General features: G+C 44.2%; 1 long non-coding RNA gene and 1 gene segment (V, D, J or C); one reads left to right on the forward strand and one right to left on the reverse strand.

The window, feature by feature from the left end:
- The first annotated feature begins 1,128 nt into the window (after positions 1-1,128).
- LOC108593911 (immunoglobulin lambda variable 2-14-like) overlaps positions 1,129-24,903 on the forward strand; it is a 61,412-nt gene continuing 37,637 nt past the window's right edge. Inside the window, 2 exon segments of the V gene segment in view lie at positions 1,129-1,212; positions 1,330-1,636. Coding sequence covers positions 1,167-1,212; positions 1,330-1,636 — 353 coding nt within the window.
- Positions 13,488-24,903, reverse strand: part of LOC118143809 (uncharacterized) — a 54,307-nt gene continuing 42,891 nt past the window's right edge. The window contains exon 6 of the long non-coding RNA XR_013521762.1: positions 13,488-13,637. This is a non-coding gene — a long non-coding RNA (uncharacterized LOC118143809). The remainder of the gene's footprint in view (positions 13,638-24,903) is intronic.

A 24,903-nucleotide genomic window follows, 5' to 3' on the forward strand; every position in this document is an offset into this window, starting at 1 on the left:
TCAAAGATTGCTTCCTGCTGGAAGTGTCTGGACTCCTGCACTAATTCCCAGGGGGGCCTCTTCCACAGAATTCCGAGGAAAAAAGGATCCAGGCTACCGGTTCCACAATCAACTTCATAAATCTGAGGTCATTGCCCTATTGTAATTTTAGTGTTATCTCAAATTATACACAATATTATCTCAACTAATGTCTAAAACAAAAGAACACAGATACACATAAAGGACGGCTGAAAGAAAAGTCTCAAATAAAAAACCGTGACCTCCCCACACCACAGGCTTTCTCTGGAGCCCTGGTGTGGGAGACACACTCCACTTTGGAGGCGGGAGCGTGGAAGGGATGAGAAGGGGCCAGGGGCCTGGGATTGAGCTGGGAAGGGAACCAGAGGCAGGAGGGGCAGGGCAGGAGCTGTCAGCTGTGACTCGGGCTCCACCCTCTGCGGCCACCAGGGGGCGACGCGGACCTGCACCTGGGAGGTCCCTGCTGGGCTTCACCCTGGGTATGGGGTCCCAGGAGTTCTTTCTTCCTGAGTCCTCCTAAAGACACAGAGGTAGTCTGGGGTCTTAAATCTGTCGTGCCCACATAAATGTATTTATAGAAGGGCCAATAAATGAACCCCATGTTTATTCAAGAAGCAGCTTCAGGCCACTGCAGACACAGAGGGCAGAGCAAGGTGTGAGGGCCCAGCTGAAACAGAAGCCCTAGAAGGGCTGAGGGGGAGTGAGGGGGAGTGAGGGGCCTGTGGGGCCTGTGGTCCCTGGGAAGGGGAGCGCTGCGATCTCTCCCAGACACTGGGCCCCCGTCCTCACACGGAACCACACAGAAGGGAGGGAAAGTTCTGAGACTCTGCAGCTGGGATCACCATGAAACCCAGGACAAGAAGGATAGGGACCCTCAAGCCTGGCTCCATTTCCCGGGCACTGTCACAGGTTCAGTCTCAGGAAATCCATGTCTGGGAGTTGTAATCCCCTCGGTGGAGTCTTGATGTTCAAGGAAGAAGAAGCCTCTGAGCCAGGCCCAGGCAAGGTGCGGTGCGGTGAGGAGGGGAGTTCAGGACGCAGATTTGCATGGAGGCCCCGCCCCCCTCTGAGGCAAAAGAGATGAGACAGGCTGGGGTCAGGCCCAGTTCTGGGGTCTCAGGAGGCAGCGCTCTCGGGAAGTCTTCACCATGGCCTGGACTCTGCTCCTCCTCATCCTCCTGACTCAGGGCACAGGTGACACCTCCAGGGAAGGGGACTCAGGGACCTCTGGGCTAATCATTGGTCTCTTGCTCCTCAGGCTCACGTGGGCCCATCACTGACTCACTAGAGTGTGTTTCTCCCTCTTTCCAGGGTCCTGGGCTCAGTCTGCCCTGACTCAGCCTCACTCAGTGTCCGGGACTCCTGGACAGTCGGTCACCATCTCCTGCACTGGAACCAGCAGTGATGTTGGAGGTTATAACTATGTCTCCTGGTACCAGCAGCACCCAGGCTCAGCCCCCAAACTCATGATTTACAGTGTGAGCAATCGGCCCTCAGGGGTCTCTAATCGCTTCTCTGGCTCCAAGTCTGGCAACACGGCCTCCCTGACCATCTCTGGGCTCCAGGCTGAGGACGAGGCTGATTATTACTGCAGCTCATATACAAGCAGCAGCACTTTCCACAGTGGTCCAGGTTCATGGGGAACTGAGACCAAAACCTGCCCTGGGCTCTCGGGCTCCCTTTTAGCTATGAAGATGCTTCCTCACCCTGTGCAAGGGGCTTCCTGCAGCACAGCCTTGAGAATTCCCCTCTCTCAGCCTCTCTCCTTTCCCCTCTCTCAGCCTCTCTCCTTTCCCCTCATGAACTCCAAAAGGAAACCTGCTCTGTGGCTTCTAAACCAGGACAGAGACAGCTTCCTTTTGCTTGTGTGCTGTGCTCCCTGGAAGTGTTGCTCTTCCTAGCTCTTTAATTGCAGGGACAGTGACAATGAGCTGCCTGATTGGCAGTCCCTGCTGTTTTCAGGAACATCCTCATCCTAAATGCATCCGAATCTCCCACTCTGTGCAGACCAATCTGTACAGACGTTATTAGGGGAGTTTCCAAAAACCACATCTTACTCAACTCTGTGTCCACCACACTGTAGTGAAGATGGCCCTCCTGGCTTTGTTATTCCTCTGCAACTCTGTCCTGAAGCAGTGAGCACTGTCAGAAAATCTGAAGATGTGTCTGCGGGATTAAGAAGCAAGAGGAATCTGAGGTTTTTCTTGTTTGTTTGTTTTTACTGCCCTTTCACTTTGTCCCAGTACCTCAGGCTGGGGAGATTTTGAGTGACAGGCTCAGTGTTCTCTCTGAATAAACCCTCCCCTCAGATCACTGAGCCCCTGTTCTGGCAGCCCCCCACAAGCCCCTTTAGGTAACAGGGACTGTGGAGTGACATGTTGCAGGAAGCCCCACCTCCCCCCATAGAATGGGAGTTTCCAAAATGGTTACACAGGAAAGGGTTAACTTGAGTCCACCCTCTTTCCTCATTTACATCAAGAATTTCTAGTTTCCATAGGTGTCAATACTTTTGTAACTCAAACCCCTATTAATCTAATAATAGTGATAATTAATGTAGGAAATAGACAAGAGCTGGGGTCAACATTTATTTTTATATCGGCCCCCTGAGGGCTGATTGCTGACACTGTAAATCATGAGTTTGGGGGCTGTGCCTGGGTGCTGCTGGTACCAGGAGACATTGTTATAACGGCCAACATCACTGCTGGTTCCAGTGCAGGAGATGGTGACCGACTGTCCAGGAGACCCATCTATAGCTTATGCTTCTTAAACTTCAATTAAATAGATTATATTAAAAACAAAGTAATCGTTTTACTATATGTGTATCCTATAACATCATGTTGGATACCTGAGATATACACACTAAAATTTATTTCACAAACCAAATTGTATTCACGGGCCAAGAAGACCTAATAGACATCAACAGAACTGTCTACCCCAAATCAACAGAATATGCATTGTTCTCAGCACCTCATCACACTTATTCTAAAATTGACCACATAATTGGAAATAAAACACTCCTCAGCAAATGTAAAAGAATGGAAATCATAACACCCAGTCTCACAAACCACAGTGCAATCAAATTAGAACTCAGGATTAGGAAACTCATTCAAAAGCGCACAACTACATGGAAACTGAACAACCTGCTTCTGAATGAGTACTAGGTAATAATGAAATGAAGGCAGAAATAAAGATGTTCTTTGAAACCAATGAGAACAAAGACCCAACATGCCAGAATCTCTGGGACACATTTTAAAGCAGAATGTAGAGGGAAATTCATAGCACTAAATGTCCAAAAGAGAAAGCAGGAAAGATCTAAAACTGACACTAACTTTGCAATTAAAAGACCCAGAGAAGCAGGAGCAAACAAATTCAAAGGCTAGAAGAAGACAAGAAATAACTAAGATCAGAGCAGAACTAAAGGAGACAGACGCGTAAAACCCTTCAAAAAATACATGAATCCCGGAGCTGGTTTTTTTGAAAAGATCAACAAAATACATAGACCACTAGCCAGACTAATAAAGAAGAAAAGAGAATAATCACATAGACACAATAAAAAGTGACAAAGGGGATATCACCACTGATCCCCAAAAAAATACAAACTACCAGGCTGGGCGCGGTGGCTCATGCCTGTAATCCCAGCACTTTGGGAGGCCGAGGCGAGTGGATCACGAGGTCAAGCGATGGAGACCATCCTGGTCAACATGGTGAAACCCCGTCCCTACTAAAAATACAAAAAAAAAAAAAAATAGCTGGGCATGGTGGCACGTGCCTGTAATCCCAGCTACTCGGGAGGCTGAGGCAGGAGAATTGCCTGTTCCCAGGAGGCGGAGGTTGCGGTGAGCCGAGATTGCGCCATTGCACTCCAGCCTAGATTGCGCCATTGCACTCCAGCCTGGGTAACAAGAGCAAAACTCCATCTCAAAAAAAAAAAAAAAATACAAACTACCATCAGAGAATACTATAAACACCTCTACGCAAATAAACTAGAAAATCTAGAAGACATTGATAAATTTCTGGACACACACACACTCCCAAGTCTAAACCAGGAAGATGTTGAATCCCTGAATATACCAATAAAAAGTTCTAAACTTGAGGCAGTAACTAAAAGCCTAGCAACCAAAAAAAGTCCAAGGCCAGATGGATTCACAGCTGAATTCTACAAGAGGCACAAAGAGGAGCTGGTACCATTTCCTCTGAAACTATTCTAAACAACAGAAAAAGAGGGAATCCTCCCTAACTCGTTTTATGAGTCCAGCAGCATTCTGATACCAAAACCTGACAGAGATACAACAAAATAAGAAAATTTCAGGGCAATATCACTGATGAACATCGATGCAAAAACCCTCAATAAAATAATTACAACCCGAATCCAGCAGCACATCAAAAAGCTTATCAACCACAATCAAGTTGGTTTCATCCCTGGGAAGCAAGGCTAGTTCAACATAAGCAAATCAATAAACATAATCCATCACATAAACAGAACCAGTAATAAAAAACACGTAATTATCTCAAGAGATGCAGGGAAGGCCTTTGAAAAAATTCAACACCACTTAATGCTAAAAACTCTCAATAAACTAGGTGTTGATGGAACGTATCTCAAAATAATGAGAGCTATTTATGACAAACCCAAAGCCAATATCACACTGAATGGGCAAAAACTGGAAGCACTCCCTTTGAAAACCGACACAAGACAAGAATGCCCTCTCTCACCACTCCTATTCAACATAGTATTGGAAGTTCTGGCCAGGGCAATCAGGCAAGAGAAAAAATAAAGACTATTCAAATAGGAAAAGAGGAAGTCAAACTGTCTCTGTTTGCAGATGACATCATTATATATTTAGAAAACCCCACCGATTCAGCCCAAAATTTCCTTAGGCTGATAAGCAACTTTGGAGAAGTCTCAGGATACAAAATCAATGTGCAAAAATCACAAGAATTCCTATACACCAATAACAGACAAACAGAGCCAAATCATGAGTGAACTCCCATGCATAATTGCTACAAAGAGAATTCAATATCTAAGAGTACAACTTATAAGGGATGTGAAGGACCTCTTCAAGAACTACAAACCAGTGCTGAAAGAAATAAAAGAGGACACAAATAATGGAAAAACATTCCATTCTCATGGATAGGAAGAATCAATATTGTCAAAATGGCTATACTGCCCAAGTAATTTATAGATTCAATGCTTTCCCCATCAAGATACCATTGACTTTCTTCACATATTTGGAAAAAACTACTTTAAACTTCTTATGGAACCAAAATGAGCCCACATAGCCAAGGCAATCCGAAGCAAAAGGAACAAAGTTGAAGGCATCACACTGAGTTCAAACAACGCTATAAGGCTACAGTAACCAAAACAGCATGGTACTGGTATCAAAACAGATATATAGACCAATGGAACAGAACAGAGGCAACAGAAATAACACCACACATCTACAACCATCTGATTTTTGACAAAACTGACAAAAACAAGCAATGGGGAAAGAATTCCCTATTTAAAAAATGGTGTAGGGAAAACTGGCTAGCCATATGCAGAAAACTGAAACTGGACCCCTTTCTTACACCTTATACAAAAATGAACTCAAGATGGATTAAAGACTTAAACATAAAACCATAAAAATCCTAGAATAAAACATAGGCAATACCATTCAGGACATAGGCATGGGCAAAGACTTCATGACTAAAACACTAAAAGCAATGGCAACAAAAACAAAAATTGACAAATGGGATCTAATTAAACTAAAGAGCTTCTGCACAGCAAGAGAAACTATTATCAGAGTGAACAGGCAAACTACAAAATGGAAAAATATTTTTGCAATCTATCCATCTGACTAAGGGCTAATATCCAGAATCTAAAAAGAGCTTAAACAAATTTACAAGAAAAAAACAACCCCATCAAAAAGTTGGCAAAGGATATGAACAGACACTTCTCAAAAGAAGACATTGATGCAGCCAACAAACATATTTTAAAAAGCTCATCATCACTGGTCATTAGAGAAATGCAAATCAAAATGACAATGAGATACCATCTCATGTCAGTTAGAATGGAGATTATTAAAAAGTCAGGAAACAACAGACGCTGGAGAGGATGTGGAGAAAAACAGACGTTGGTAGGAGTGTAAATTAGTTCAACCATTGTGGAAGACCGTGAGGCAATTTCTCAAATATCTAGAACTAGAAATACCATTTGACCCAGCAATCCCTTTACTGGGTATATACCCAAAGGCTTATACATCATTCTACTATATGAGCACATGCACATGTATGTTTATTGTAGCACTATTCACAATAGCAAAGACTTGGAACCAACCCAAATGTCTGGTAGACTGCATAAAAAATATAGACTGGATAAAGAAAATGTGGCACATATATACCATGGAATACTATGCAGCCAAAAAAGGATAAGTTCATGTCTTTTGCAGGGACATGGATGAAGCTGGACACCATCATTCTCAGAAAACTAACAGAAGAAAAAAAAAAAAAACTAGCACTGCATATTCTTACTCATAAGTGGGAGCTGAACAATGAGAACACATGGACACAGGGAGGGAAACATCACACATCAGGGCCAGTCGGGGGGTGGGGGACTAGGGGAGGGCAAAACTAGGAGAAATAAATACCTAATGTAGGTGATGGGTTGATGGGTGCAGCAAACCACCATGTTTACACATGCTACTCAAATAGCATGTGTAAACCCATGTAACGAAACTGCACATTCTGTACATGTACCCCAGAACTTAAGGCATAGTTTTAAAAAATTACTCATGAAACTTAGCATGTTAAGAGAACACATGTGTGTGATCTTGTGACTTCAATGCATCAGGAATTGGGAGCGACTTGGTTTGGTGGTTTTGGCTCCCAGTTGATCATGAAGTTGCAGCCAAGCTGTGAGGCTGAGCTGCATTTAGAGGGCAGAGCAGACGGCCAGACCCAGCCTGAGGAAGGCTGCTACTGTGCTCTTTGGCAGATGTAGGTCAGCTCGGGGTAAAAGAAAAGAGTGAAGTGAAAGCCCCTGTCCTGGTCCTCTATGTCAAAGACCATGTTATGCGTGCACCATTTCCCATTCTTTCCTGTGACATCCTAGCGATTGCGCACTGCCCCATTCATTTGAAGGCTGCAGAGTATTCCAGGGTAGAATTTGAGCCTGGGAGCCTTTACTGGTTATCAACGTGAATTTGATCTCACAAATAACACTGCAGTGAATAACCCTGTGCAGGCTCATTTGGGTCTCACAAATAACACTGCAGTGAATACCCTGTGCAGACTCATTTGGGTCCATGTATGAACATGACCATAGGATAAATTTGTGGAAATGGAATTTCTCGTTCAAAAGGATTTGTGTTTGAAATTTTCACCTTGTTCTCAGATTTCCCTCCAGAGAATCTCTACCAGTTTACAATGAAGTCACAAATATTAATCAGAGTACCTTGATGAAAGTTTAAATTGTTGCCAACCTAACAGGTTTTAAAATGTCATGTTGTTTCAGTTTGATGTTTGATTTCTCCTATTCTGCTTGAGGTTCTGCATTTACTCAAATATTTCAGTGCTCATTGATTTTTAGGATTTGGTCAACTTTTTCTTAAATGTCCAGATATGACCTCTTTTAGTCTTTGCTACCCAAAAGTCAACTTTGAGAATATTATGTGGTACTTACAGCACCATTTAATGTGTAAGCATTTAAAACTATAAAAACCACGCTCAGCTCTGGGGCCACACAAAAACAGGGGCCAGACTAGGGATAGCCCACAGGATGTGGTTTAATGCTCCCTGGTTTTTAGTGTTCTTGCGAGTTTGAAAATTCCACCAGCACACGTTCTAGGTGCAGATCTTTCTGTGAGTGTCACTGTATTTCACCTCCTATGGAGGCTTCAGCTCTTCTTTGGCTAAGAAAATACTTATACCATTCATCTGATGAATCTTCGGTCTTCCCAGAATAGTCCTTTGTCACAGTCTCATAATTTTTATCTTGATCCATTTGTTCTAAGTCATGGGGAAGAGCATTAGCATATCAGGAATAGACTCCCCCAAAGTTGAAAATTAGCAGGATGAGGAGTTGCAAAAGGGCAATGAAGCTTGCAGCAAGTCAGGAATAGTACAGAGCAGGCACACAGAAAAGAGTCTTAAAATCAGCATTGTAGCTGAAACCATAAACATACAAGATTGTTGGAGTTCTTGGGATTATAAATAAATGAAGAATGAAGTCTATGCTTTAAATGTATTGGACATTTATATAAAGCATGAAGACTGTAAATCCCAGAATGGAACAGTAAAATAAAGAAGAGAGCTTGAGACTTTAAGCTCTAAAGACCCAACAAAAGTTGCTAAGAAAAGAACAGGCCTTTGATATTGGAAATATGTTAATGCTGCAAACTATCATCTTCTGTAAAAGCTGAAATTTTATTATATTAGGTGAAAGAAAATATGGAGCATCCTTTTTTTCCCACTATCAAGAATATGTTCACCCCACAAAAAACTAGGGAACAATCATACTTTGTATTAATAAGTAACATTGACAGGTGTCTGTATTAGCACATGAAAATGTTGATGTGCAGTACTAAAGTTGGACTTAATAGTTTAATATGCATACCACACAGTGATTTTCTTTGAACTATACCATTTTTGTCTACGATTTATCTTATTAAGTCAGACATATTCCATTCTGAAAAAAAAATTCAACATTTGATACTTTTTGTTTATTTTCTGTGTTAATGATGACTCCCCCAAACACTACCAGAGATACCCCATGGCTACTGATTATTAAACATAATTTTGTGGACATCTGAATTATTACAAGACTGCACAGTTGAGATTTCCCCCACATCTAACTCACAAACATTGCTGATGCTGACTCACTCACCTCTTTCAATCTTAGCAAATAAAGTGGAAGTTTACTCTTTTTTTTTAATTGAACTCCGGGTTCTGGGTTACATGTGCAGATCATGCGTGACTGTTGCATAGGTACATACATGGCAAGGTGGTTTGCTGCCTCCATCCTCCCATTGCCTATACCTGGCATTTCTCCCCATGTTATCCCTCCCCACTCTCCTCACCCCTGCTGTCCCTCCCCTAACCCCCCAACAGACCCCAGTGTGTGATGCTCCCCTCCCTCTATCCATGTGTTCTCATTGTTCAACACCTGCCTATGAGTTAGAACATGCGATGTTTGATTTTCTGTTCTTGTGTCAGTTTTCTGAGAATGATGGTTTCCAGATTCATCCATGTCCCTACAAAGGACAGGAACTCATCATTTTTTATGGCAACGTAGTATTCCATGGTGTCTATGTGCCACATTTTGTTTGTCTAGTCTAGCATTGATGGGCATTTGGGTTGGCCCTAGGTCTTTGCTATTGTAAACAGTGCTGTGATGAACATACATGTGCATGTGTCTTTATAACGGAACAATTTATAATCCTTTGGGTATATACCCAGTAATGGGATTTCTGGGTGAAATGAAATTTTTATTTCTAGAAATTTCCTACAGTGAAGGTCACATTTCAGCATGAGATATGGAAGGAATAAACAAACAAATGATATCCTCTGAACACTGATACTGAAAAATAAAATGTTATGTGAGAACACTGTAAAAACCACATGCCAAAAATTAGATGAAAAAGAAAAATTTCTAAAAACATGAAAACAACTAAGCTGGTTCAAGGAGGTATAGAAAGCCTGATTAGTACTATAACAAGAGTTTAAATTAGTGTTGAAACCTCTCACAAAGAAAGGCCCAAGCATGGAGGGTTTCATTGATGAATTTTACGAACTGTTTAAGGAATTAATAATAATTATTCATAAACTCTTCCAAAAATATAAGGGGAACATGAGCAGCTATTCTAAAAGAGAAACATGAAAAGTCAACTGTAGCCCACTAGCCTCTATGAAACTAGGTGCAAACAATCACACCACAACAAAATACTTGCAAAATATTAAAGGGATTAAACTCCATGGGTAACTAGTATTCATCCCCAAAATTCAAGGGATTCTTCACCTATGTAAATTCATTATTGTAATGCACCATATTAATAAAAGAAATGATTATTTCACTAGTCACATCAAATGTTTTCATGTAAGCAGACATTACTTCCCGTTGTTTTCCCATTCTTGCTAAAGCCTCATAAAAAGTACGATTCATGGTACCATTGAATGGTGTGTTACTTCACACAAACTGAATGTCTCATATCCAGTCGTGATGATACTTAGCAATAAATGCTAAAAGACTGTAATTTTGTGTCAAAGACTGCTTCCTTGGCAAGTAATAAGCACAGGCACCTGAAAGATAAGTAGAATTTAGGCAGGTATTGGACGAGGAGGTGAGTCACACACAGAAAAAGCTTCACTTAAAAAGAAAATCTCAAAGATGCCTGAACATGGAAGATGGCATAATATGTCTGAGAAATAAACAAAGTCCAGGCTAACTGGAGCTGAATGGAAACAAGGCAAATGACACGAGCCATCTGTTTCTCCCTGGAAAACACACTGAGACACTGCCTCCTCCCGACATATCACACATGTGGACTGTAAAAACGTCTGTTCCTAAAACATTTCATGTGGATCATAACAGGGTGTAGCGCCTGAATCAAGCTCAGTTAAATGAGGACAGGGCTGTTAACCAGCAAGCCCAGGTGGCCTAGGGAGCACATCAGGGAGACAAGACCATGTTGTCAAAAGCAGAGGAAGTGAGATTTTCCATTGTGGCTGAGACCAGAGCATCGGAAATGTCGATGGGTACACAAAAACCACATAGGGTCGGGTTAAACCGCAGATGCAGCCTCTGCAGGTTTTAGTGTGGCCCCAGATTCTCCATGGCTAATAGCCTCCCAGTAAGTTGATTGATGCTGGTCCTTCAAGGAACACACTTCGGGTGGTTTAGTTCCTGTGCACCCTCCTCACTCAGTACAGCTGAAACTCACCTGTAAAACGCACCTTCTGAGAAGTGTAAGTGACCTAGTTCTCCTCCACTAACATGCTTCAGTCCCTTTTGCTAAAATTGAATATCTGATTCTGGGTAATTTGTGAAGAAGAAAAGGTTTATTTCGGCCATGCTTCTGACATCTGTAAAGTTTGACAGCGAGCATCTGCATCCAGGGAAGACCTTGAGCCGCTTCCACTCCTGACAGAAGGTGAAGAGGAGCCGGTGTGTGCAGAAATCAATGGGAAACAGAAGGCAGGTTCTTGCCTAAAAGTGCTGCAGGAATTTAATATCACATTTATAGAGTGTTTTACATAAACCTGAAACACCTTAGCTGCTCATGAGCTGGCAGCAATGATTGCTGATGTCATTCATGGAAATCGGACCTCAGATGGAGAAACTGCAGTGCAGAGAGTGTGAAAAGGTTAGGGACAAGAAAGACTTCAGTGACTTAAAACCCAGTTCTAGGAGCTGAGGAGAGCAACCCTGCTTTTCCCACATCTCAGACACTGCTTCAGTGTGAAGTCTGCCCCCGGGGTCTCTTCTCCTCAGTGGCACCAGCACTGGCCTATTGATCAGCAGTCCCCACCTGCCCATTCAGGCCTCTATGCTACCTACTGTGAATGGTCACAGATCACAAGCTGATTGCCAACATGGTGCAGATCATCGTGACAGTTTCGGCAGAACTGGGTGCCTCCCCACAGAACCAGGAAGTCACAAGCAAGGCCAGCTCTAGAGTAAAGCAACTGGGGGAGTAACATGCATCAGAGCACCCGGACACACAAAGGGATTTTGCTGTAGTCCTACTGGGACACATCCTGATGATGTCTCTGAGAACCAGTCCTGGTCCCTGGAACAGAAAGCCCACTAAGCAGGACAGTAGGCTGGGAGGTTGCACAGTTTGAGCCAGGTGTGAGCTGTGTTATTGTGCATGCCTGTGTATGTGTGTATATACGTGTATCTGTGCATTTGATGGTGCAAGAATGGCTTGTCAGTGTCAAGTGTCCCAAACTCAAAACTTTCCTGTTTTCCTAAATTATCTCCTTCTATCTTTACTACCTTCGTACTATCATAAGAATAAGGACAATGATTGGGGTAGAAATAGTAGGAGGAGGAATAATGTGTTTAATTACTCATTCGTGTGTGTTTCACACATATCAAGCACTCTTTAAAACAATTCATATTTACTAAATTGTTCAATATCAACCACTCCATGGCCAAATATTGTCATTATCTCTCCACTTCCAGTTGGAGAAGCTATGATATAGATTTTGAGACGTGGAAAAGCCGAGGCAAAAAAAGGAAGAGCAACTTGCCTGACGTCAGAACTACAAAGTGGCTGACCCGGGAGCAGACCCTGAGATCTTCCAGTCCCGGAGATCCTGTTCCTTAACATCACGCTGTGGCCTGTTGCTGTGCTTTAAGGGAAAGCATTGACATCTCCTTAAGACTCCAGAAAGTTCTCTATACTTTTCAAAATCAAGTAGCTCATATTTGCAGTGATCTGCAGTGCAGTAGGAATACTCCGGTCTTGAGGGTTCTACTAGAACTCTAATTTCAATAATTTTAAACTTTTTCAGTAGCTGCATTTAAAAAGTAAAAAAGAACAGGTGGAATAAACTTTCATATTATATTTTGTTTAAATGACATTATCCAAATATTATTTCAATATGTAATCAACATAAAAATATTGAGATATTTTATGTTATTTTCATACAACCTTTTTGAAATCTGGTGCGTTTTACACCCACATCACATCTTAACTTGAACTACCCACATTTCAAAAACTCAGCAGCTCCCTGGGACTCATGGCCGCTATAGTGGACAGAGCAGATCCAGATGAATGATGGTCCATTTGGATCACAGCCTCTGCGGTACATACTTAGAACCATCTTGGGGCAATGGAGAGTCCCATGACCCAGAGGGCCTCCCTAAAGAAGAATGGATGTCCCGTTTTCCAACCACAGTAGAAACACAAGCGCTCTCAGAAACGAGGGGATTTTTACAATGTGTTCCGCACTTCTTCTCTTCTCAAAGATATTGACTATAACTTCTGGTTTGAAGATAAATCTGAGCCATTAGATTTTCTACTGGTCAGTGGAATGAATGGCAATGGTCCCTGTGAATTGTGCTCCTAGGATTCCTTTCAGTGGAAAGATCCTTACCATAAAATCAACTAAAGGTAGGAAGTTATTATTTATACAGAGATCTGGATGAAAGGGGGCTGATCATGAGGAATATAGTATTGAAGCTCAGTGTGCTGCTATCTTCACAAAGGGCTATTTTTGCCTGACTCACAAGCATCGATCATTTTTATGATGGTGCATTTTCCCAGGGTGGTCTTAGCAAATTACATCCAATGCTGTATCAGGATCCACAAGCAAGTGTGTCAGAACTGACCTGCCTGAGTGGTCATCAGGGACCAATGTGGAGACTTTGAGGTGTCCAGTGACAGGAGGAATGGAAGCACTAGTTAGGAAGTGCATGGGGGAGCTGCAGTGATGTGCCCAGCCAAGTACAGGAGCAGGTATATTGGTGTCATGTGGCTTCTTCTTACCTCAGTTATCTCTTTACACCAAACTCCAAGGTGCAATGTGTGGATGCTTCTGTCTGTACCCATGGGCAACTTGGGGCTTCACACATTATTTCCACTTCTAATGGGCCAGTGTTTTGTTCACAAATTCATTTCATCATATTCTCAGCAGTTCTAGGTTGGAAAAGCAATACATGTATCTAAGATCTCAGGAAGGAAATATTCTGCCACTTGTATTCATTAAGGTTAAAATGTTTCAGTATCTAATGTGACAGTTGTCCAAATTCAATGGCCTCCACCTTGTTAGAAATGGAATTCCGATCCTAACTTGTCTGGAGAGGAGCCTGGATTGAGGAGCATGACCAGACATCTGGATGTCCCTGATGTCACTGCTAACACATGCTCCTTTGTCACTTGCCATAAAGGGAGCAGACAGAGCATCTACACCTTTGTCCAAAGAACTCGAAGGACATTGCATCTGATTAAAAAATGTAGGGCCGTGATAGGTGGGTCCAGGGTCCTGGAGGATGGAGGAGAAGAAGATGGGGCATAGGGTAGGAGGCGGGGCAGGGAGGAGCTGGAAGGTCAGGCTCTGAGGATGGATGAAATCCTGACTCCAATCGCTACTCTCTGGGAAAATTTGATAAATCTTGTAACCTCCTGATGTTGATTCTCCCATGAATAAACTGAAGGAGAGGCTGTGTCTTAAATGTATGCTTGCTGTGGGACTACTGTGAATGTGTGGTTGAGGTGGTGCCTGTAGTACACTCTCCAAAGGGCCTGTCACATATTCAAAGGAGTCATCCTGCTTTATCTAGTGATACATGAGGACGACATTCCTCTTGTGTGCACTAGAGGGCACTGTGTGCCTTGTTTTGAGGACCCTAATGACTTCCCTGGTAGGGCTCAAGTGCAAAGGGCATGACTGATGGCGTCCTTTGAGGCCCCTTCTATCCGGTAAAATTCATGCTTCACTCATGACACCCACCTGGCCCTTCTCCTGACCTTGAGAAATTGCCAACGTGAAGTCCTCATACTCAGGGCTCAGACAGTATCTCAGACAGACATGCTGGGAAGTGGAAAGCAGATTTGCATTCATAGCTCCTCCCTTCTTGAGCTTTGAGAAGAGGATAAGGCAGGAGGCCCTTGTGTCCAGGTTCCACTGGGCAGCCTCACACAGAACTGTTGGAAGTCTCTCCAACCATGGCCTGGGTCTCTTTCTGCCTCCTGCCTTTCATTTTCTCCACAGGTCAGAACACCCCAGGGAAACCAGGGAAACCCTTTCACAGCTATTTTCCCATGAGCACCACTCCTCATGAGCACTTTTTCCAGTTCTCCTGTGCATTCAGCATTGTTCATGAAATTCTATGTTTCCAGGTCTCTGTGCTCTGCCTGTGCTGACTCAGCCCCCGTCTGCATCTGCCGCACTGGGAGCCTCAGTCAAGCTCACCTGCACCCTGAGCAGTGAGCACAGCAACTACTATATTCACTGGTATCAATAGAGACCAGGGAGGTGCCCCCAGTATATAATGAGGGTTAACAGTGATGGCAGCCACAGCAAGGGGGACGGGATCCCCAATCGCTTCTCGGGTTCCAGCTCTGGGGCTGACCGCTACCTCACCATCTCCAACCTCCAGTCTGAGGACGAGGCTGAGTATCACTGTGGAGAGAGCCACACCATTGATGGCCAGGACGGGTAAGCCACAGTGACACAGACAAAGGAGAAGTGAGGCCAAAACCTCCCATCTCCTGCTTCTCCTCGTGGACTCAGAGTGAGAAGCCCCATGCCCCTCTCCAGAACCCTGAGAATGATGACTCTGCCCCTTGCAAATCTCATCATCCCACATATCCTCCCTCAAGACAACTCTAGGCAGAAGCAGATGCAAGCCATGATCGAGGAAAACTCATCATTCTGTTTCTTCCACACCAGAGTGTGGGGAGAGGCCAGAACAGCCCAGGCAGGAAAAGGACCCTGAGAGAGGGGCCAGGCTGGAATGACCACGTTCACTGAGTGCCATTTACCCTGTGTCCCATTGTGGGACTCTGACTGTGGAGGAACGTGAATCTTGACGTCTCCATAACGTATGAGAACTGTAGTGCGAATCCTCATTAGCACTTGATGTTATTGTCAGTTTCTATTTAAAGTCATTCTAATAGATCTGTAGTGATTCTCATCATGTTTTTAACTTGTATTTTCTTAGCGGCATCATGCTGAGCAACTTTCCAGGGGCTTATGATCTTTGTATCTTCCTTAGTGAAATGTTTAATCAAATTTTGCCCACTTTAAAATTCAGTTTTCCTCAGGGTCCCCTTTGTGTAATAGCTTTCAAAATTGCTGGGCAAATAAAAGTTTTTCTGACATTTAAAAACTTACAGAACTGGTCACCATCAGACTGTTGCTATTAGAATGGTAAAGGATATCTCCAGACAGAAGAAAGTGATCATGTTGAAATGTGAATTTACACAAATCAGTAAAAAGATCAGCTCAGGCCCAGTGGCTCACACCTGTAATTTCAGCACTTTGGGAGACTGAGCTAGGAGGCTCACTTGAGGTCAGAAGTTTGAGCTGTGATTGCACTGCTGCACCCCAGCCTGGGTGATGTATTAAGACTCTGACTCTATAAAAAAAATAAAAATTAAAAAAACACATCAGATATGGTAACTACATGGATACTTATGGAAAACAGCTCTTCAAAAATAAATTAATAAAATACATTGTGATTTATAATGAAAATAAGAGTAAATTATATGACGAAGGGATCACAAAAGCAGAGGTGGGTGAAGAATATGTCATCAAGGTCATATACTATATAGGAATGTATAACACTTGCAGGTAGATTTTCATAAGTTGTATATATAATACAAAACACTAAAAAAGCCATTAAAACAAAACTCTTTGAACAAAAAAGAATTTTAACTAATAAGCTATATTAGAACTCTCCATAGAAACAAAATCAAAAGGATATGTGTGTGTATAATGTTCATATGTATTTATGCTTATGCATGTATGTCTATATGGAGAGAGAAACTTATATTAAGAAATTGGCTCAGCTGGGCGCGGTGGCTCACGCCTATAATCCCAGCAGTTTGGGAGGCCGAGGCGGGTGGATCACAAGGTCAAGAGATCGAGACCATCCTGGTCAACATGGTGAAACCCCGTCTCTACTAAAAATACAAAAATTAGCTGGGCATGGTGGCGTGTGCCTGTAATCCCAGCTACTCGGGAGGCTGAGGCAGCAGAATTGCTTGAACCCAGGAGGCGGAGGTTGCGGTGAGCCAAGATCGCACCATTGCACTCCAGCCTGGGTAACAAGAGTGAAACTCCACCTCAAAAAGAAAAAGAAAAAGAAAAAAAAGAATGAGAGAATGGAAGCCACATGGCCTCACATGCATAGTGACAGTTCCTGCCGGAGGATGTCCATGTTCATGGTGGACATAGGTGTGTAGTTTTTCTGTCATGTGCTTGTCTGGCTTTGGTGTCAGAGTAAAGCAGGCCTCAAAGAGAAAACAGGAAAATGTTCCCTTCTCATGTATCTTCTGAAGGAGTTCACATGGGATTGATATCTTTACTTCCATAAAAATTTGATAGTGTTTGCCAGTGAAGCCACTTGGAACTGGGTGAGCTTTTTTAGCGGGAGGATTTAACTGTTACTCAGAATCTTTATGTGTCATAGATCTATTCAGATTTCCTACTAAGGAGTGAGTTTTGAGAACTTCTGTCTGTCCAGGCATCTGTCCACTTCATTTGAGTCATCTATGCTTTCGGCATGGATTGCTTATACTATTGCCTGTAACCATACTTTGATAAGGTTGGTAGTGATGCCACTCTGTCTGTCATATTTTTGGTAATTTTGGTCTGTCCAGGACAGACCACAGGCCAGAGAAGTTTGGGGCAGTGGCCACATGGCCAAACCCTGGGATGGTGACTGTGACCAGAGGCCTTGGAAGTTGATGATTATTTTCTGACCGGAGAAGCAGATGGAGTAAGCTGGGGACCCACCCCTTCCTCCTTCGTTCCTGTGCTGCCCCACAGCTGCTTTGAGTGACATCCCTCAATAAGGAGTCCCAGAGGATGTACATTTGCATAAGCACCAAACACTCACTGCCCCAAAGGCCCTGAGAGAGGATATAGCAGACCTGGGGAGCGCAGCTGTGCTGTGGGCTCAGGAGCCAGAGCTCCAGGTATCTCACCAGGGCCTAGAGCCCTCTTCTGCCCGCCTCCTCACTCTGTACATAGGTGCTGCCACCAGGCCCTGCTCTAGACTCAGCTCCAACTGAGCTGAGACTGCCCAGAACCCTGAGCTCCACCCAGGCACAGCTTCAGGGAGAGATACTCTGGGAATAGGTTCCTCATCTTCAAGCCCTCTTTCCTCCCCTCTTTTGCAGGTTCCATGGCCTCCTATGAGCTGACACAGTGGTCATCGCTGTCAGTGTCCTTGAGTCAGATGGCCAGGATCGCCAGTTGTGGAAATATAGTGGGGAAAATTATGCTCATTGGTACCAGCTAAAGCCAGGCTAGATCATTGTGCTGGTGATACATACAGATCACTCGCAGCCCTCGGGGTCTCTTAGTGATTACTGGGGTCTAGTTCAGATCCAAAAACACAGCCACCCTGACCATCAATGGGGCCCAGGCTGAAGATGAGGCTATTACTGTCAACTGAGTGACAGCAGCAGTACTCAATCCACATTGACCCAGGCAGATGGGGAAGTGAGACAGACACAAACCCCTTCCCAAACTCTGTCTTCCTTTTCTTCCAGCCCCAGGAAGACTGAACAAAGCCATGAACAGGCCTAGCCCATGTCACCTGGATCTGGCCCCAGGCTGTCCTTCCCTCCAGCCCTCCATTCAGGAAGTCAGGAGTGAACTGGGGTCTGGCAGAACACCTAAGACCTCTAGTCCAGCCGAGCAGAAGGTCAAGGGAGATGTAAATTTTTGTTAGCGGGTCACTAAGAACATTAATGGATGGAGGAGCCACTGCAACTCACTCCCTGATTCCTGGACCATGAGTTGTGGCTGTGGGAGGAACAGCACCACATATTAGCCACTGAATGGCAAAATATACCCCTCCTGCAAGATATAGCCCCAATGCTACATGTCCTTGCCACCTCACTGGTGTAGTAAATGAGTCTTCTAATAGCCATTAAACCATTCATTTAAGCTGCATGCCTCAGAATGTTGGGGATGGTGGCAAAGCACTTGAATTCTGTGAGACAGGCCCATGGCTGCCTTTAATTTGCTATGAAATCGGTTCCTTTGTCAGAGCCCCCTGTGGGATACCATCACAGTGGCTGAGGCATTGTGTAGTTCAGGGATAATAGTTTTGGCAGAAGCATTGCAGCCAAAGAAAGCAAATCCCTCTTTAGAGTAAATGTCAATTCTGCTACCAAAAAAAGAGCTACTCCTGCCATAATGGAAGAACTCTAATGAAATTAATCCCAGCCAGATGCCTGGCTGCCTCCCGCAGAGCAGTGTAACCTACAGGGATCTCCGTGCTGGTCTCTGCTGTTGGCAGATGGTCACTCAGCAGTGGCTACAGCCAGGTCAGCTCTAGTGAGTGGAAATCCACATTGATGAGCCAATGGACAGCCTCCACCCCTGCCACAATGGGTGCTTTGTCATTGAGCCCACTGGGCAATGGCAGCAGTGGCTGGGGGAGGCTGCCTGGTGTCCACAGAACAAGACGTCCTACCCACCTGATTAGCAAAATCACTTCCTTCTCAGGTCAGACTTTGGTGAATGCTTACATAGAAGAGAAATATCTGTACCCCTCTGCCCACTGGGGGAGGTCTATGCTCCTTTCTTTTCCATATGTATTTGTGATGAATATTCTGATTGTTTCTCTCAAGTCCCTGACCATCCAGCCAAACTATGAGCCACAGGACGTGAATCAGGAACCTCTGCCCATCTCTCTTTCCAGGTGGGATGAGTTAGGTACACTGCTAACAATTCTGTCTCAAATAGAATGTTCCTCCACCGCTGATGTCCAGGAACACCCAGAGGCCAGGTGGAGTACGAGCACTGTCCACGCCAGTGGTGGCTGTATGTCCTGCAGAAACCTCTGTGACCCCAGCCTGAGTGCCTCCTCCTAGGAAGCTGGTCCCAGGGTGCCCCTCAGGAGGCCAAGCCTGTGGGTGGGAGGATGGCCATGGGGTAGGGGATGGGTCGTGACTATTTGGCCACCTCTTCATAAAACTTACTTTTGCCTTGTGACCTGGTCCATCAGGTCTCAGGTTCAGTCCTGTCATGTGATGGCCCCAGTGTGAGGTTACTACTAATGGCCACCTGGAGCTGTGGGTCAGACCACACCCAGCTCATAGGCAGCTTAAGTCTCATGGTGAGCCTGGGGATGGTAAGCCCTGGGGCCATAGTCAAGCAGAGCCCCTGCCGAGGCCCAGGAGCCCTCACAGTCTTTCTCAAATGGAGCTTTCTGCTCATACAAGAAACTAAGAATGGGGAGGCTGCTTACCTGCCTCAGGTTTGGGACACCAGGATCACCTAGACCACCCCCATGATCTTGTCTGACTATTCTGATTCCTTCCTTGGCTCAGCTAGGCATTATAATAATGAAGCCACAGTGTCTTTGGCACAAAAATGCCACTACTTGGCCCCTGACAACCCTGGGATCTTCTCAACCACAGTCTTGGTACCCAATTCAGGTTTCAGAACCACTGTGAGAAATCTATTTTTATGAGAAGTGTAAGATTTTATTATTTCCATTCTGAAAATTTTATAAGACAACTATGTGAAAATATTTTTAAAGATAGTTTACCAAGAGTGGAAAATCTTTTATTAAAACATTCAGTAAATTGCTCACTGAATGGGCATGAAATTAAATCAGCAAATAAATACATTGCCCATTGTGACTGCTCACAATGTCAGCTAATAATTCATTCAAAGTTTGAAAATACATATGCCCTGTTCTTAAGCTATGGATAAGTTGTACCATATAAGAGACACAGCACTATCAGTATTTGGGGACATTATATCTCAGGGACATTGACATCTACAAAGAAATACATCCTGAAAAATTGAATGTGTGGCATAGGTATGTTTGAATCTCTTATACCTGTCAAAGAAGAATTTAAGGTAGACATGAAGAAATAGTTTATAATATGAGAGATAGTCTCCATTTGTATGATGTCGAAAATCTGGATTTAGACACAAGAACAGAAAATCAAACATCGCATGTTCTCACCCATAGGTGGGTGTTGAACGATGAGAACACATGGACACAGGGAGGGGAGCATCACACACTGGGGTCTGTCGGGAGGAAATAGGGGAGGGACAGCGGGGGGTGGGGAGTTGGGGAGAGATAGCATGGGGAGAAATGCCAGATATAGGTGATGGGGAGGAAGGCAGCAAATTACACTGCCATGTGTGTACCTATGCAACTATCTTGCATGTTATTCACATGTACCCCAAAACATAAAATGCAATTAAAAAAAGAAAAAAAAATTAAGTTATATAACAGTATTTTCTCTGTATTTCAGGTTAAGTGATGCTTGCTTTGTCTTTGTATTTTTCTATATTGTTTTACTTTTTTGTAATGGGAATTTATTATTTTAACAAACCCCATTGTCTCAATTCTGCTCATATTATTATGTAAATATACAAAACATTTGCAGGGAAAAAAATCTGGATTTATTGGAATTAAAAAACCAGAGGCCAATGCTTTTCTTATTGATTCCTTCCAATGTGTAATGCATATTGAAAACATTGGTGCTCAGGTTTCTCCAGCAGACACAATTAAAGTTATCCTGGATGTGGTAGACGCCATTTGGTGTAGACCTGTAAATGCTTACTCATCACCAGGGTAAGAAGCTGCTGGAAGGAATATATGACAATGAACATAACCATCCTGTGCTCCACGCCACACTCGCTGGTGACTCATGCAGGAGACTCACAAAGGTTTACAGTGTGCTGTGATTCAAGATCTTCATGTAATGAAGAGAACACTTGGCAAAATCAATAATTAAGCCCCCCAAAATGACATGTGAACTAATGTTTTCTCTCCAGTATCCCACTGCAAGGAATAAACTAAATTTGAAGATACAAAGAAAGAGAAAGTCTGTGACATTTTGAGAGGAGTATGAGAGTTTATATAAAAATAGAAACTTTTCATAATACAAATGAATAGTTTTATACATTTCCCTAACATGAATCAAAATGCAGACTATTTTTATTCTAATCAACAGTATTGGATAAATTCGGTACCAACACTAATAATTTTGGGAGGACACTTTGCTGTTATTGATAACTTTAGAGTTGTTTCCCAACGAATGCAATTCCTGTTGATTTCAATGCTAATACACTGAGTTGACGCAAGGGTTAGTGAATGCACCTCACTCAGGCAAATCTACTACCTTCGAGAGAAAGAAAGCAAAACACACTGCTATGTGTGTACCTATGCAACTGTCTTGCATGTTCTGCACATGTACCCCCAAACCTAAAATGCAATAAAAAAAAAAAAAGAAACCCACATACATTCGCGTCCAAGTCAATCAGTCCTTACAGAAAACATGAGCCAGTTTTGTCATCACAGATGCACATATGAAAGGGAAATGATATTTTGTTTATTATTGATCGAAAAACTACTATTATTGCAACAACTTGGGTATGTAAATCTACTTGGCAATGGCAAATGCAGATGAAGTATTTTCAGATGAGTACTTAGTATCCAATGTGAGATGTAGTATAAACATCTAGCACAGTTAGAATTTTAAGATTTAGTGTGGAAAAAATAATGGAATATAGCTCATAAAAGATTGTATATTGATTTATATGTTGAAATGATATTTTCAAAATATTTGATTAAATAAATGTGTTATTAAATTAATTTACTTTTCGTGGCCAGGTATAGTGGCTCATGCCTGTAATCCCAGCACTTTGGGAGACTGAGGTGGGCACATCACTTGCGCTCAAGAGTTCAAGACTAGCCTGGCCAACATGGTGAAACCCTTGTGTGTTTTAGTCTCTACTAAATAGACAAAAATTAGCCAGGCATGGTGGCGCACATCTGTAATCCCAGCTACTAGGGAGGCTAAGGCACGAGAATCTCTTGTACCCGGGAAGTGGAGGTCACAGTAAGCCAAGGTCACGCCACTGCACTCCAGCCTGGGTGACAGAGTGAAACTCCGTCTCAAATAAAATAAAATAAAATTAATTTACTTTAAACAAATTTTAAACTGACAACTAGAAACGGAATATTCCTATGAGGTTCACATTGTATTGCTACTGGATAGCATCGTCTGGATTCCCTTCAGGTGAGGGGTAATTCTTTTTTACCAGCAGGGGGCAGCATTGCTACAGTGGGGAACATCCTTGGAGGGGCTGGGGCTGCACAGGTGAATGCTAAGGAGACCAGCCCTGAAGGGAGTCAATGGGTGCTCAAAGTCAATTCTTGAGACTGGCAGGACAGTCCACTCTATCAGATGCAGCAACCATGTTCTGAGTGTCAGCCTCAGGCCATGACCAAGGAAACTGAGATAACAGGCACCCCTGAACCCTTAACTGGAAAATGCACCTGCGAGGTTCCTGCTTACATCTGTGGACTGCAGGAAGCAGGGCTCTGGGCATGGCGGGTGTGTCTCCACCCCTCTCATTTTCACTCTCTGCACAGGACCCTAAGCCTGGCGGTGATCCTGAAATCAGCCCAGAAGTTGCTGAGAGTGAGTCCCACAAATTCCTGTACCTGCAGGCCCTGGGGTCTTCTAAAGTCTCAGCAGCCCCCAACAGAAGTGACTACAAGATACCTGTGCCCTACCTGCTCCGGAAGGAGTGGAGCAGGCTGCAGAGCACAGAGAAGGAGCAGGAACCAAACCAAGCCCTGTAGAGCTCCAAAGCAGCCCCCTACCCAATTCCCACAGATTATCCAGCTCTAACCCGGGGCGCAGCCCCACTGATCCCACCACCTGCAGGCTGCGGTGAGCTCCTCACAATGGCCAGGCCATGATGGGGGACTGCAGTGTACCCGGTGAACACAGCCCTGCTGCCAGCCTTAGCCTTATGCCCCCTCCTCATCCACCCTGGTCAAGCCCTGACCCTCGAAGTACACAATGCAAATTCAGGACACCTGGATTAACTCCTGGATTTGCCATTGCCTTTCTCTATTGTCTTGAGCAACTCAGTCTTTCTGTCCTCAACTTTACTTTCTGATAAATGGGAAGGCATACACTGACTTTAAGGTTTTTTTCTTCCTAATTAAATAATACAGATGAGAAAAAGAGCCTTATAAATTAAAAATAAACTTGAGAGGCATCTAAATGAGTGGCAGAGTTCTTGGAATCCTGTTCTTGCTCCGAAAGAATCCAAGAAAGAGGCTCAGCCAAGAGCATGTTTTCTGCATGATAGAAATGGGCTTCCCTGGTCAGAATAAACAGGAGATTCCCCCTTTCATCAAAACTCCAGACCAGGCTATTGTAGAAGTCCTCCCACCAGAAACTCCAAACCTTCATAATGAAATAAAATAACTGAAATAGAGATAATAAGAATAATGATGATGATGGTGATGATGGTAATGGTGATGGTGGTGGTGATGATAGTGATGATGGAGGTGGTGATGATGTAATGGTGATGGCAGTAGTGATGGCAGTGATTGATGATGGTGATGGTGATGGAGGTGGTGATAGAGGTGGTGGTAGTGATGGTGGTGATTATGGTGGTGGTGCTGGTGATGGTGGTGGTAGTGATGGTGGTGGTGATGGTGGTGGTGGTGATGGTGGTGGTGATGGAGGTCATGAGGGTGGTGATGGAGGTGGTGGTGGTGACAGAGGTGATTGTCATGGTGTGGTGGTGGTGATGGTGGTGATGGTGGTAATGGAGGTGGTGGTGGTGGTGGTGGTAGTGGTGATGGAGGTGGTGGTGGTGGCGGTGGTGGTGGAGGTGGTGGTGGTCATGGTGGTGGTGGTGATGGAGGTGGTGGTGGTGGTGATAGAGGTGATTGTCATGGTGATGGAGGTGGTGGTGGTGGTGGTGATGGTGGTGATGGTGGTAATGGAGGTGGTGGTGGTGGAGGTGGTGGTGGTCATGGTGGTGGTGGTGATGGAGGTGGTGCTGGTGGTGATAGAGGTGATTGTCATGTTGATGGAGGTGGTGGTAGTGGTGATGGTGATGGTGGTGGTGGTGGTAATGCAGGTGGTGATGGAGGTGGTGGTGGTGGAGGTGGTGGTGGAGGTGGTGGTGGTCATGGTGGTGGTGGTGATGGAGGTGGTGGTGGTGGTGATAGAGGTGATTGTCATGGTGATGGAGGTGGTGGTGGTGGTGATGGTGGTGGTGGTGGTGGTAGTGGTGATGGAGGTGGTGGTGGTGGTGGCAGTGGTGGTGGAGGTGGTGGTGGTGGTGATGGAGGTGGTGGTGGAGGTGGTGGTGGTGGTCGTGGTGGTGGTGGTAGTGATGGTGATGGTGGTGGTGGTGGTGGTGGTAATGGAGGTAGTGGTG

This window comes from Callithrix jacchus, chromosome 1, assembly GCF_049354715.1.
Source record: "Callithrix jacchus isolate 240 chromosome 1, calJac240_pri, whole genome shotgun sequence".
Classification (NCBI taxonomy): domain Eukaryota; kingdom Metazoa; phylum Chordata; class Mammalia; order Primates; family Cebidae; genus Callithrix; species Callithrix jacchus.